This window comes from Erinaceus europaeus, chromosome 4 (assembly GCF_950295315.1).
Source record: "Erinaceus europaeus chromosome 4, mEriEur2.1, whole genome shotgun sequence".
Lineage (NCBI taxonomy): Eukaryota > Metazoa > Chordata > Mammalia > Eulipotyphla > Erinaceidae > Erinaceus > Erinaceus europaeus.
The window spans coordinates 62,178,802-62,194,051 of NC_080165.1; the positions used below are offsets into that span (position 1 = coordinate 62,178,802).

A 15,250-nucleotide genomic window follows, 5' to 3' on the forward strand; every position below is an offset into this window, starting at 1 on the left:
TAAAACAAAAATACCATAGGTGCTTCTCTGATGTATACTAAAGTTTAAGATCTACTGTGCTCAAGAAAAGCTTTGCCAGACCTTCTCTACCTGGTCAGTAATTGAAGAAGAAAAAGCATTCCCCAAGACAGTTTATTTTTCATTTTCATTTTTTAAAATAGATCACAGCACTGAAACTTGCTGAAATGCAGTGGGGGCTGGGCTCAAACCTGGGTTGCCCACATGGCAAAGCAGCACATGATCCAAGTGAGCTCTTTGCCAGCCCAAGAGTAAGATTTCTATATGGAATCAATGGGATTAGATGAAGGTGCCATAATAACTGTATTTCCCAAATGATGCTATGTTAGTCTTTTTTAATGTGACTTTTAAAGGTTTTACTTAAAAATGAGTAAGAACTTCATTTTCACGAATATGAAAGCTATTATAATCCATTTTTGTCACATTAGTTTGACCTTTACAGGTCAAAATACGAAGGCTGAAAGCATAATTACTTAAATTCTTGATCAAAGTAGTTTATAAGGTATATTTTCTGTGCCCCCCTCTCCTGCCTACTCAGATGTTAGTTTCTCTTTGAGGTAGTTCTTTATACATATCTCCAGTTAGACTCACTCTTTTCCCCCTAGTTTCTGTGAGGCAGAACATGTTAGTGTTTGTTACGATATAGATATGACTATCATCAATGTAGGTTCAGATAGATACTTCACCCTACATAACCTGGCAGTTTTGGAGCTGTTGTTAGTTCAGATCTGACTCCTGCCTCTGTGTTTTAAGCCTCATTTTCTTTATCTAACACATGATAAAAAATTAAGTTATATAAAATGGCCTAGCACAGGACTTGGTTGATATAATTGTGGTGACATAATCATTTGACTGATAATTTTTTCTTTCACTTAACAGCTGGAACCATTTAATCGTTTTTTCATGAAAGACGGTTGTAAGACACTGAAATTTTTGTACCAAGAAGGAGATGTACCTGGTATTGGTAAGGATTTTTTTTTACAAGTTTAATATGTTAACAAGTAGTTAATGACTATTAATGTACAACACATCTCTTCTCTTAGCCTGGATAATCCTATACTTTTAAGGAAAATTACTAGATGTTCACAGCACTACTATAATGAATAAAGGAGAAAAATATCCATAATGTCATTGATCTCTCCTGAGAATGTACACATTGTCCCTAGAATTTAATCGCTAGCTCCCTGATAGAGGTGGAGTCATTTTGTACCAGGTTTCAGATGACTAATGTAATAATCTTGAAACCACCTGAGAACTCAGCAACTGGTCTCTGTGGTTTTGGCGCTGCACCTCGTGTCTATTGCTGCTATCAGTTGAGATACTTAGCTTTCTTTGCTGTTTGAATTATTCATGAAAGAATTAACTAACACTTAAACAAGTTGTTGGTCTTTTGTCCTAGTAACCAGGCACATGGACCATCCTTTTGTCTTAAGCGCACTTAAGTATTCTAAGTTCTGTGGATTTTAGCTTCAGTATGTTCTTCCTCACTTTCTTTCTCACTTTTCTTTCTCACTTTCTTTCTCACTTTTCTTTCTCACTGTCTTTCTCACTTTCTTCCCCAGCTGCTGTAGTTATGACCATTCATTTCTAGTATTTCATTGAAAACCAATATTTATATTATCAAATTCTTTCTCAGAAATTCATACTACTTACTCCTGCCAAGTAAATCCATTATTATCTTACTCCTAACTGGACTGGGCTCAAAAAATGTGCTAACTCACATTCTGTGACTAGCTTTGCTCTATAGATTTTCTGTCTCTTACAATTCTTATCCTGAAGATAAGATCCATGTATAACTCATTAAAAATTGGACAATAGCTGAAAATTTTAAATGGCAAATTACAGTTAGAGAACTACTCCTAACCCCACTTACTTGGAATGTGATTAAGCCCTTGATAATTATTCCTTTATAACTTCTTTGGTATATGTAGAGAGAATAGAGAGAGAAAGAACATGCACTTGCTTGTGATATATAAATAATACCTGCCTTTATTTATTTATTTATTTATTATTTAAGAAAGGAGACATTAACAAAACCATAGGATAGGAGGGGTACAACTCCACACAATATCACCCTATCTCCATATCCTCTCCCCTCCACTGATAGCTTTCCCATTCTCTATCCCTCTGGGAGTATGGACCCAGGGTCGTTGTGGGTTGTAGAAGGTGGAAGATCTGGCTGCTGTAATTGCTTCCCCACTGACCATGGGCGTTGACTGGTCAATCCATACTCCCAGTCTGCCTCTCTCTTTCCCTAGTAGGGTGGGTCTCTGGGGAAGTGGAGCTCCAGGACATATTGGTGGGGTCGTCAATCCAGGGAAATCTGTTCGGCATCATGCTGGCATCCAGGACCTGGTGGCTGAAAAGAGAGTTAACGTACAAAGCCAAACAAATTGTTCAGCAATCATGGACCTAAAGGCTGGAATAGTGCAGATGAAGTTTTGGGGGGTAATCTCTGCAGACTCTTGTATACTTCTGCTTTCATGTATATGTTTTTCCCTGGTTTATGGACATGTATGAACATATGCTCTTTCTCAGGGGACCTGGTCTATATCTAGGTTTGGGGACTTTATTGGGGAGTGGACCACCTGGAATGGAATTAGAGAATACTATGAAAGGAAAGGTCTCACCTGAGTGATGAAGCTGAAGGGTTGTCATTCCACTCCTAAAGTCTCTGGACACAGTCTGAAGTGAAGCATGCTGGGGTGGCACTCTTTGCGTTGATTAGGTTGCGATCAGGGGATGCAATATTATTTGATATGAATTGAGAGAGCATGCAGTAAAGTGGGACCCACCCTAAGGTTCCAGAACTGGGGGAAATATGGCTCTATAGTGGGAAAGTGAGGTTCCTGCTATCTTAGGGTTCAAGAAGATAATGGATAGTTATTGTTATCATCAAATTATTTCGTAATTGGGTAAACTTTGAAAAGTCCCTTTGTTAGGGTTTGTTGTATAATACCCAGCATCTTGTATATAGCGGTGCTGCTGGTTGCTTCTGTTCTCGCTTGTCTAGGCTTTTGAGAGAGTCAACATATCAAAGACTCAGCCTATGTATTAAGAAGACTCAGTCTGTGTTTTAAGAAGTTCTAGACATACAATCAATTTTTCCCCTCTCATATTAATTGAATAGTGGTTTATATGACTACACTTTAATAGGAGTGTACATAAACACCATTCCCACCACCAAAAGACTGTATCCCATCTCACTCGCCCACCTCCCACCCCCCCCACCCCCCGCCGCCCTGGGAAGCTGAATGTCTACCCTCCCCCTCACCACAGGGTTTTTACTTTGGTGCCCTACTCTTGATTTAATCAGATCCTGTTTTAGTTTCCCTTTCTGTTGTTCTTACTCAACTTCTGTTGATGAGTGGGATCATCCCATACTCATCTTTGTCTTTCTGACTTAGCTCACTTAACATAATTCCTTCTAGCTCTGTTCAAGATGGGCAGATAAAGTGGGTTCATTGTTCTTAATAGCTGCATAGTATTCCACTGTGTATATATACCACAGCTTTCTCAGCCACTCATCTGTTGATGGGCACCTGGGTTCCTTCCAGGATTTAGCTATTATGAATTGTGCTGCTATGAACATAGGAGTACACACCTCTTTTTGGTTGGGTGTTATGGAATCTTTGGGGTATATCCCCAGGAGAGGAATTACTGGGTCATATGGAAGGTCCATGTCTAGCCTTGTGAGAGTTCTCCAGACTGCTCCCTTTGGATCTCCTCTGAAATGAATGTTTTGTTCATATCCTCTGCCCATGTTTGAATGGGGTCATTTGCTTTTTTGTTGCTTCTTCTAGCGTTTGCCCTTCTTCGTAGCCAGTCAACAGCGTCAGGTTGAAAGCTGTCAGGAGCTGCTTGTTGCTGGCTTTGAAAGTGACTGGGATCCATGTGGATTCAGTCGGCTAAGAAGGATCATCAGTTTCCCCAATGAATGGGTACTCACGGGATGCACCACAAGAAAGTCGATCCAATGCATCCCTTTTTTGTTGCTAAGTTTGCTGAGCTCTTTGTATATTTTGGTGAGTAGTATCTTGTCTGATGTGTGACATGTGAAGATATTCTCCCATTCTGTGAGGGGTCTCTTTGTTTGTGTGATAGTTTCTTTGGCTGTGCAGAAGCTTTTCAATTTGATGTAGTCCATTAGTTTGTTTCTGCTTTAGTCTTTCTTGCAATTGGGTTTTTTCATCAAAGATGCCCTTGAGGTGTAGGTGGGAAAGTGTTCCACCAATGTTTTCCTCTAGGTATTTGATAGTTTTTGGTCTAACATCCAGGTCCTTGATCCATTTGGAGTTGATTTTTGTTTCTGGTAAGATATGGTGGTTCATTTTCATTCTTCTGCATGTTACAACCCAGTTTTCCCAGCACCATTTATTGAAGAGAGCCTCCTTCTTCCATTTAATACTTTGGGCCCCCTTATCAAAGATTAGATGTCCATAGGTGTGGGGGTTTAGTTCTGGGCTTTCAATTCTGTTCCACTGATCTGTGTGCCTATTTTTGTTCTAGTACCAGGCTGTTTTGATGATGATGATGGCCTTATAATATAGTTTGAGATCTGGGAGTGTGGTGCCTCCATTTCTGTTTCTTTTCCTCAAGATGGTTTTAGCAATTCTAGGTGTTTTCTGGTTCCAGATAAATGATTGTAGTTTTTGTTCTATTCTCTTAAAGAAGCTTGGTGGAACTTTGATGGGTATCACATTAAATTTGTATATGGCTCTGGGGAGAATAATCATTTTGATGATATTTATTCTTCCGCTCCATGAGCATGGGATGTCTTTCCATTTCTTGGTATCAGTTTCTATTTCCTTGAATAGTGACTCATAGTTTTCAGTATACAAGTCTTTCACTTCTTTGGTCAGCTTTACTCCTAGGTATTTTATAGATTTTGTTGCAACAGTGAATGGGAGTGATTTCTGGATGTCTTCTTCTTCAGATTTAGTGTTTACATAGAGAAATGCCACTGATTTTTGTACATTGATTTTGTAGCCTGACACCTTGCTATATTGCCTAATAATTTCCAGTAGTTTTATGCTGGATTCTTTAGGTTTTTTATGTATACTATCATATCATCTGCAAATAGTGAGAGCTTGACTTCTTCCCTTCCAATCTGTATTCCTTTGATTTCTTTCTCTTGCCTGATCGCTATAGCAAGAACTTCCAATACTATGTGGAAGAGTAATGGTGATAGTGGACAGCCCTATCTAGTCCCTGATCGGAAATGCTTTTGGCTTCTGTCCATTGAAGATGATGTTGGCTGTAGGTTTGCTATATATGGATTCCACTATCTTGAGGAATTTCCCATCTATTCCCATTTTTTGTAGAGTTTTGAGCATGAATGGGTGTTGGATTTTGTCAAAGGCTTTCTCTGCATCTGTTGAAATAATCATGTGGTTTTTGGCTTTGCTTTTATTGATGTGGTGAATAACATTGATTGACTTACATATGTTGAACCAGCCTTGCATTCCTGGGATGAATCCCATTTGGTCGTGATGAACAATCTTTTTGATATACTGCTGTATCCAGTTGGCCAAGATCTTGTTTAATATTTTGTCATCTCTGTTCACCAGAGATATTGGTCTGTAGTTTTCCTTTTTTGTTGTGTCTCTATCTGCTTTTGGTATCAGGGTGATACTGACTTCATAGAAGGTGGAAGGGAATGTCCTGTTTCTTTGATCTTATGGAAAAGCTTTAGAAGTATGGGTATTAACTGATTCCTCAAGGTTTTGTAGAATTCGTTTGTGAAGCCATCTGGTCCAGGACTTCTGTTGTTGGGGAGATTCTTAATAACGGTTTTGATTTCTTTGTCTGTGATTGGTGCATTTAGGTTTTGTAATTCTTCTTGGTTCAGTTTTGGAAGGGCATATGTTTCTAAGAATTCTTCCATTTCTTCCAGATTTTCTAGCTTGGTGGCGTATAGTTCTTCATAGAAGTTTGGCATGATTTTCTAGATTTCTGTGGTGTCAGTTGCAATATCTCCTCTTTCGTTTATAATTCTATTAATTTGAGTCTTCTCCCTTTTTTGTTTAGTGAGTCTGGCTAGGGGTTTGTCAATCTTGTTTAATTTTTCAAAGAGCCAACATTTGGCTTCATTGATCTTTTGTATGGTTATCTTATTTTTTATGTTGTTTATTTCTGCTCTAATTTTAATGATTTCTGTCCTTCTGGTTGCTTTAGGGTTCCTTGTTCCTCTTCCTCTAAGTCCTTAAGGTGTGCAGTGAGGTCGTTTATTTGAGCTTTTTCTTGTTGTTTAATGTTATTGTATGGCTAAGAGTTTCCCTCTCAATACTGCTTTAGCTGTGTCCCAAATATTTTGGTAGCTTGTGTCTTCATTTTCATTTGTTTCCAGGAACATTTGAATTATTTGCTTGAGTGTTGCTCTGACCCAGTGGTTCTTAAGCAGTATGTTGTTTAGTTTCCAAATTCTGTGTCTTTTAGTAATTTTCTGTTGTTAAATGTTAGCTTTATTCCACTGTGGTCTGAGAAGATACTTGGGATGATTTCAATGCTCTTGAATTTGTTTATGCTATCTTTGTGGCCTAACATGTGGTCTATCCTTGAGTATGTGTTGTGTGGATTTGAAAAGAATGTGTATTCAAGTTTTTGGGGGTGAAGAACTCTGAAAATGTCCAAGAGGTCTAATCTGTCCATCTCTTCATTTAATTCTCTTGTTTCTTTGTTGATTCTGTGCTTTGTTGATCTGTCTAGGTGTGAGAGTGGGGTGTTAAAGTCTCCCACTATTATTATATTACTATTGATGTATTTTTGAAGTTCTTTGAGTAGGTGCTTGATGTATTTAGATGGTCCCTCATTGGGTACATAGATGTTGATAATTGTTAAGTCTTCTTGGTTGATTGATCCTCTAATCATTATGTAATGACCTTGCCTATCTTTTATTACTTATTTAAAATCTATTGTGTCAGAGATGAGAATGGCTGTAATACCTGTATTTATGACTTACATATACATACATATATATATATATAGTTGTATCTGTATATGGTTATATATAAATGTATGCATAGAATTGGAGATGTCATATCCAATATATGTATAGTAATATATATGTAGAATTGAATCTCACTTGTAATATGTAAATGTAATAGATATAAAAATGCGATTTGGTTCTACACATTATTTTTACATTACATTTAATAAAATATTTTAAAACTTTTACTTGTTTATTAGATAGAGACAGAAACTGAGATGGAAGGGGGAAGATAGAGAGGGAGAGAAAAAAAGAGGCACCCGAAGTACTACTGCTTTAGTGCTCATGAAGCTGCCCCCAGCATGTGGGGACTGGGGACTTGAACCCTGGTCCTTACATATGGCAATATAGTGCACCACCAACCAGCCCTCTCACATTACATTCTATTAAATTACTCAAATATTAAATTATATTAAAATTTGGTAATATTATCGTCTCCCTACCAATAGATCAATTTTTGCCATTAAACTTTGGGCCATTGCATTTCATTTCCTGTGGCTAGTGTAACAGTTATTTTCAAAACAGCTACTGCTATAGAATTTGGGCTGTTTGCAGCTTCTGTGCTCCACTAAGAAATGTCTCAGGTGAGAAAGTGGCACACCTGGTAGAGCACACACATTACCGAGCACAAAGACATGGGTTCAAGCTCCTGGTCCCTACCTACCTGAGGCAGGGAGCTCCACAAGATAGTGGAGTACTGCTGTAGATTTCTCTTTCTGTCTCCCCTTTTCCTGTCAATTTGTTTCTGTCTGTATCCAAAAATAATAAATAAATCTCACTACCAAGAGTGGTGGTGGAGTCATCATGGAGGCACGAAGCTCCATGGTGAAAAAAAAAAATGTCTCAGTGCTTATCTCTCTGAAGCTAAGTCTGTGGATTTGTGGATTTGGATGACTTTTTTTTTGGGAGAATTGTCATAAAGAGAACTATCTGAACAAGGGACAGTATTTTTAATAATTATTTTTGCAGTCTACAAAACTAATACATTTGTAAACTTAGTAAATATTTATTTGGGAGCCAGGTGGTGGTACAACTGGTTGAGCACATATATTATAATGGGCAAGGACCTGGGTTCGAGCCCCTGATCTCAACCTGCAGGGGGGAAACTTTATGAGTAGTGAAGCAGTGTTGTAGGTGTCTGTCTCTATTACCTCCTTTCCTTTTGATTTCTGGCTGTCTCTATCCAGTAAATAGAAAAATATAATTAAAAAATTAAAAATATATTTCTTATTTGCATATTAAAACATGTGCTTATTATTCTTTTAAAATTGAGCGTATGATACATTTTATTCTTGAGCTGTTTTTTGCATTTAACAATGTAGCATAGACTTATTCTCCTATTCCATTACTAGATTGATCTCATTAAAATTGCTATGTATAAGCAGAACTTAGACTGGAATTAGTGTATTGCACCAAAGTAAAAGACACTGGGGTGGGGGCGGGGTTCAGGTCCTGGAACATGATGGCAGAGGAGGACCTAGTGGGGGTTGAATTGTTATGTGGAAAAACTGGGAAATGTTATATATGTGCAAACTATCATGTTTTGCTGTCAACTGTAAACCATTAATTCCCCAATAAAGAAATAAAAATAAAATAAAATCGCTGTGTAGTATTCCATAAGAAAACTGTATGGCAGTTTTCAGAAATCATTCTCCTATTGTTGTGTAAATCAGGAATGTGTTCAGCTGCAAACAATGGGTATTCTAACAGTGGTTTTAACAAAAAGGGAGTCAATTTTTCTTCTATAATGAGGGAGGCAGTATAAATGGGAAGACTATTGATCCATGCTTACTGATGTTGCAACCAGTCATCTAAAATAATTTTCATATTTTAATAGCTTTTTTTATAATTAAAGAAAGGCTTATAATTAGATGATTAATTTTTAGTGAGATTAGTTCAAGAAAGGATTAAATGTTAAGTTTGGTGCTGGATCTTTTCCAAGGGGTTGGTGAATGATTCCCTGAATCATGACATTTCATTTGAGATTTGGAAGATAAATAAGAATTAGGTAAGCAAAAGGTGTGGGATGAGATAGAACAGTTTGTGTGATGCCAATGTCAAGGAGACCAAAAAAGCAGAGTCCAGGGAAAGGCAGCAGAGGAGGTTTCAATATAGGAATTGCAATTATTGCTATGTTTTCATGGACAGAAAGTCTATTCCATAATTTCACTGAAAACATCTTAGGATAAAACAAATCAAAGTATAAAGCAAATAATATAATAAAATAGAAAAAAATAAAGCAGCAGTGGTCTGGAAGTGGTACAGTGGTTAAGGTGCTTGACTCCCAAGCATGAGATCCTGAGTTTGACCCTTGGCAGCACATGCACCAGAGAGTTATCTGGTTCTTTTCTCTCTCTCTCTTCTCTCTCTCTCTCTCCTCCTATCCCTCTCATAAATAAATACATAAACAAACAAACAAACAAATAAATACTTTTTAAAAAAGCAGCAAAGTTTTAAGATGTAGTATAATTTCACACATTCCATCATTTGTGTGATCATGTGCTAATTTCTCGACTTTCATTTTCAGAGTGTGGTCGAACTATTGCTGGAGCAGCCAAAGGGGCAAAAATGATGAGAATATATTTAGATCATGCAGCCCCGGAACAAGTTAAAGGACTGTGTGTCTTTTTTGTTCGCTGTCGTAATGATGTGGCCATAAATGCTAAAAATATTTATGAGGTATGTTTAATTTTTTTCAAATATATATAAACATTTTCCCAGTTTTATTAAGACAGAATTAATATGTATCACTATGTAAATTTAAGGTAGCCTGTTACTTTGATGAATTTGTATACTGCAAAATTATTAAATTATTACCATTGTAGCATTAACTAACACCTAACATTATTATCATGTTTTTGTGTGTGTGTGAAAGTATTCTGATCTGTCCTCTTAGCAACTTTCAAATGCATAAGCACATAAAGCATTGTTGTTGATTATAAATCCCCAATTCTTGTTTAGCTTGTAAGTTTGTACTCATTGACCAGTAATTCCCATTTTCCCTATTTCCTCTGACCTGGTAACTATAATTTTATTCTGTTCTCAGGAGTTCAGTTTCTTTCTTTTATTCTTTTTTTCTTTCAGATCTTGCATATGAGAGCTATCATATAGTATTGGTATTATTTCCCTTATATAAACCTCTCAAGGTTCATATGCACTGTTGCAAATAACAGAGTTTACTTTTTCCCAATGACTGAATTATATACCATTGTGCTGAGAGTTTTGTCATTAAAAGGTGCAGTGTTTTTTTTTTATTTTTTATTAGTGATTCAATATTGGTTTACAAGAGTATAAGATTATGGGGGATATATTTCTACCCAGAACCCACCATCAAAGTTCTATGTCCCAGCTTCCATAACCACCATAGTTCTCAAAAAGTCTTAGAGTCAGTTTGACTACTTTGTCCCCCAAGTTCATGTGTTTCAGTTCTCTGTATTCCACATGTGAGTGAAACCATCTAGTAGTTGTCTTTTATTTCCTTTCTTAACTTCACTAAACATAACTACCTTCAGTTCCATTCATTTTTTCCCAAGGGATATATCATTTTTAATTGCCGAGTAGTTTTCCACTGAATATGTATCTCATAACTTCTTCTCCTTCTTTTTAAAAATCTTTATTTTACTGGATAGAGATATCCAGAAATTGAAAGGGAAGGAGAAATTGAAGAGGGAGTTAGAGAGGGAATGAGAGACACTTGCAGCCGTGCTTTACCACTCATGAAACTTTCCCTCTGCAGCTGAGGATAGGGGGCTTGAACCCAGGTCCTTGCACACTGTAACATGTACACTCAACCAGGTGCACCACCACCTGACCCCATATCTCCTAACTTCTTTATCAAGTTATCTATTGATGGATATTTAGGTTGCTCCTAGTCCTTTGCTGTTGTGTATAGGAATATAGTGGTGCATATGAACCTTCCAATTGATGTTTTCATGACCTTTGGCTATATGCCTAACAGTGGTATTGTTGAATAATAATGTATTTCATTTTAAAATTTATTTTATTTGATTAATTAATTTATTGAATTTATTAGATAGAGACAGAAATTGAGAGAGGAGGAAGAGATAGAGAGGGAGATAGAGAGATACATGCAGCCCTGCTTCACTACTTGTGAAGTTCCCCCCCAACCCCCACCAGTAGGGATCAGGGTCTTGAAACTGGGTCCTTGTGTACTGTAATATGAGCGCTTAAGCAGGTGAGCCACCGCCTGGCTCCAGAATCATAATGTATTTCTATTTTCATTTGTTTAAGGGCTCTTCATACTATTTTCCGTAGGAGCTATAGCAGTTTGCAATCCCACCAAAATGTATCAGAGTTCTTTTACTTCACATACTGGTCAAGACTTGTAGTTTCCTGCTTTGTAGATGTGAGCCATTCTCACAGATGTGAGTTGGAATCTCAGTATAATTTCAATTTGCCTTTCTCTAATGATAAATGAAGCAAAGGATTTCCTCATGAGTCTGTGGGCCTCAGGGGCCAGGTGGTGGTACACCTAGTTGAGCTCACATGTTACAGTGCACAAGGACCCAGGTTCGAGCCCCTGGCCCCCACCTGCAGGGAGAAAGCTTCACAAGTGGTGAAGCAGTGCTGCAGCTGTCTCTCTGTCTGTCTCCCTCTCTATCACCCACTTCCCTCTTAGTTTCTTACTGTCTCTATCCAGCAAATAAATAAAGATAAAAAAAAGTTTTTTAAAAAAGCCTGTGGGTCTTGTGTGTCTTTTTAGGAAACCATTGGTTCAGACTTTTGCCCACTTTAAAGTTTTTTTTTTTTTGGTGGTGTTGTTGATCTGTATGATTTCTCCATATATGTTGATATCAATCTCCTGTCAGATGGATGATGTGGAAATCTTTTCTCCCAATTACTGGGTTGACTTTTTCTTTTTTTAAACCCTTGTGTAGCTTTCTTTTGAGGTGTAGAACCTTTTTAGTTTGATGTTGTCCCATTTATTTCATCTTGTTTTAGTTTCACTTGCCCATGGAGTTGAGTCCTCAAATAAACCTTTGATGTTAAGGTCCTGAAGTGTTTCCCTGATGTTTTCTTCGATATATTTTATAGTTCCAGGTTTATAGTTCCATGTATTCTTTCAGATATTTTTTTCTGTATCTGTTGGGATGATCATATGCTATTTATCTTTCATCCTGTTGATGTGGCTTGTTGATGAATTTGCATTAGTTGAATTACCTTTGCATTCTGGGGACAAACTCCATTTCATCTGGCTGTCTCTCCCCCTCCTCCCCTAGAGTCCTTTTCTTTGATGCAATACATTATTTCCACTTTGTGTTCCTATTTATTAAATCCTGCCTATAAGTGAGATAATTTAGTATTTGTCCTTCTCTTTTTGGTTTATCTCACTTAACATGATGTTTTCAATTCCATCCAAGATGACAGACACAAAGACAATGACCTTATAATTTTATACAGTTGAGTAGTATTGCACCATGTATATTTGCCACAGTTTTTTTTCTAGCTACTCATCTATCATTGGACATTTGGGTTTCTTCCAAGTTTTGGTGATTACAAATTGTGCTGTTGTGAATGTAGGTGTACATAGACCTCTTCTGATAGATGTTTTTGTTTCCTTTGGGTAAACTCCCAGGAGAAATACTGCTGGGTTATAGGGTGAGTCCATTTCTAGTGTTCTGAGAAATCTCCAGATAGTTTTCCACAAGGGTTGGAACAGTTTACACTCACCTTCACCTTGAACCACTATGTGTCCTTAAAGATAAGATGAGTTTCTTGTAGGCAATATGCTATGTAATTGGTTATTATTATCATCATTTTTTTTTTTATCACCGGGGTTATTTTTGGGATTTAGTGTCTGGATGACTCCACCATTTCCAATGGCTTTTAAAAAATTTTATTAATTTTTTAATTTAATTTTTTATATATTTATTTCCCCTGTTGTTGCCTATTGTAATTGATGTCATTATTGTTGGATAGGACAGACAGAAATGGAGAGAGGAGGGGAAGACAGAGAGGAGGAGAGAAAGACACCTGCAGACCTGCTTCACTGTCTGTGAAGTGACTTCCCTGCAGGTGGGGAGCCAGGGGCTCAAACCGGGATCCTTAGTTGGCCCTTGAGCTTAGTACCACCTGCGCTTAACCCACTGCACTACCGCCCGACTCCCCTTCCCTTTTTTTTTTATAGAGAGGGAAAGAGAAAGAGCAGAGGAGATGCTTGCAACACTGCTCATAAAGCTTCCTCCTGCAGCTGGGGAGCAGAGTCTTGAAGCTGGATCTAGCTGGGTTATTTATTTATTTAATGTATTTACTTATTTATTTATTTATTGGATAAAGGACGGCCCAAAATCAAGAGGGAAGAGGGAAATAGAGAGGGAGAAAGAGCGGCACTTGCAGTACTGCTTCACCACTTGCAAAGCTTTCCTTCTCCAGGTGGGGATGAGGAAACCCAGGTCCCTGAGCATTGTAACATGTGTGCTCAACCAGGTGCACCACCGCCTGGCTCCTATAACTGAGTCATTTAAAAATAAAATCTGTTCACCCGTTCTAGACCTTTTGATTGATAACTTACTTAATTTTTATTTAAGATCCTTATCGTCATCTCCCACTCTAAATAGAACTGAATTGAGTTCCAAAAAAATAATACATTACGTATTCAGAGAAACTGAGAAATTAACTATAACAGAGATTAGTGATTTTATTATTTAAATATTACTTTTAGTTTTGTTATTTATTTATTTTGCCAGAGCACTTCTTAGCTCTGATTTATGGTGGCAATGGGAACTGAACCTGGGACCTTTGGTACCTCAGAAAGTTAATTTGTATAACAATTATGCTATCTTTCTAACCTTAGATAATACTTTTGAAAAATCATGAAAATTCCAGTTCTTTAGATGGTGTGCAAATGTTTTTTATCCATCCATTGAATGGGGACACATTTATTTTTTATACAGTTTTTAGCACTACTTACCTTATTTAACTTCTTATTCATTAAATATTTTAGTTCCTTAGTGGCTTTATAAAGAGAAGAGTGGACCAGGGAAATAGCTTAACATCAGAGCAGTCAACTTGCGTATCTCCTCAAAGGCTCCACAATCAAACTCTGGCCCTGCCATATGCCGGAATGGTGCTCTGGTCTAGCTCATGAAACAAACTAAATAAATGCAACTGAAAAAAGGAGAGAAGTGAGAATTGACCTAGAATTGGTGTAGGTAGCATTTGTTACTCAGTCTTGGAAGGGCAGGATGGCAGAAGTGAAAAGTAGAAATATTAGTCTCAGTTTGCCTCTTTTATTGATTAGTGATATATCCTTTATTAATTTGCTCCTACTCTGAGATTAGACCTCTACATTGCTGAATTGAAAATAGTAATAGCCACCTCTGGTGGTTATTATGAGACAAAATATTATATTAATAATCATATTTGTATTATCTTGGTTGACATACAGTAGGCCCTCAATACATATTATTATTATTAGGGAGTCAGTACATTTAATTTCAATGAAGGGGGTGGGAGGTGGTGGTACACCGGGTTATGTGCACATAGAACAAAGTGAAGGATCTGTGCAAGGATCCCGGTTTTAGCCCCCGGCTCCCTACCTACAGGGGGTCACGTCACAAGCAGTGAAGCAGGTCTGTAGGTGTCTTTTTCTTCCCTTCTTTATCTTTCCCTCCTCTCTCAATTTCTCTTTGTGTTATCCAATAAAAATAGAAAAAAATGGCTGTCAGGAGCAGTGGATTCAGAGTGCAAGCACCGAGCCCCAGTGATAACCTTGGAGGCAAAATAAAATAAAATAAAATAAAATAAAATAAAATAGGCTAAAATACATTTTGCAATGAGAAAAGCAACTAAAATCCAATTTACTTTTGCTTCTTTTCTGTTTATGGAAAAAAATTTCTTTAAGAGAGGTTGGTAGATGAGTGGATGAGGAAGTTGTGGCATACAAATACAGTGGAATACTACTCAGCTATTAAAACTGGTGAATTCACCTTCATCTCCTCATAGATGGAGATTGAAGGAATAATGTTAAGTGAGATAAGTCAGAAAGAGAAGGATAAATTTGGCATGATCCTGCTCATAGAAGTTGAGAAATAAGAACAGAAGGGAAAACAAAGCACGACTTGGTCTGGAGTTGGTATATTGCACCAAAGTAAAAGATTTGAGTGTTCAGGTCCTGTAACACGATGGCAGAGGAGAACCTAGAGGGGGTTAGATTTTTATGTGAAAAACTGAGAAATGTCACACAGGTGCAAACTACTGTATTTTACTGTTGATTATAAACCA

General features: G+C 37.3%; 1 protein-coding gene across 1 annotated transcript in view; it reads left to right on the top strand.

Moving 5' to 3' along the window:
• Positions 1 to 15,250, top strand: part of DNAH8 (dynein axonemal heavy chain 8) — a 429,487-nt gene that overhangs the window by 16,092 nt on the left and 398,145 nt on the right. Inside the window, exons 4-5 of the mRNA XM_060190815.1 lie at positions 898 to 982; positions 9,534 to 9,685. Coding sequence (XP_060046798.1) covers positions 898 to 982; positions 9,534 to 9,685 — 237 coding nt within the window. The remainder of the gene's footprint in view (positions 1 to 897; positions 983 to 9,533; positions 9,686 to 15,250) is intronic.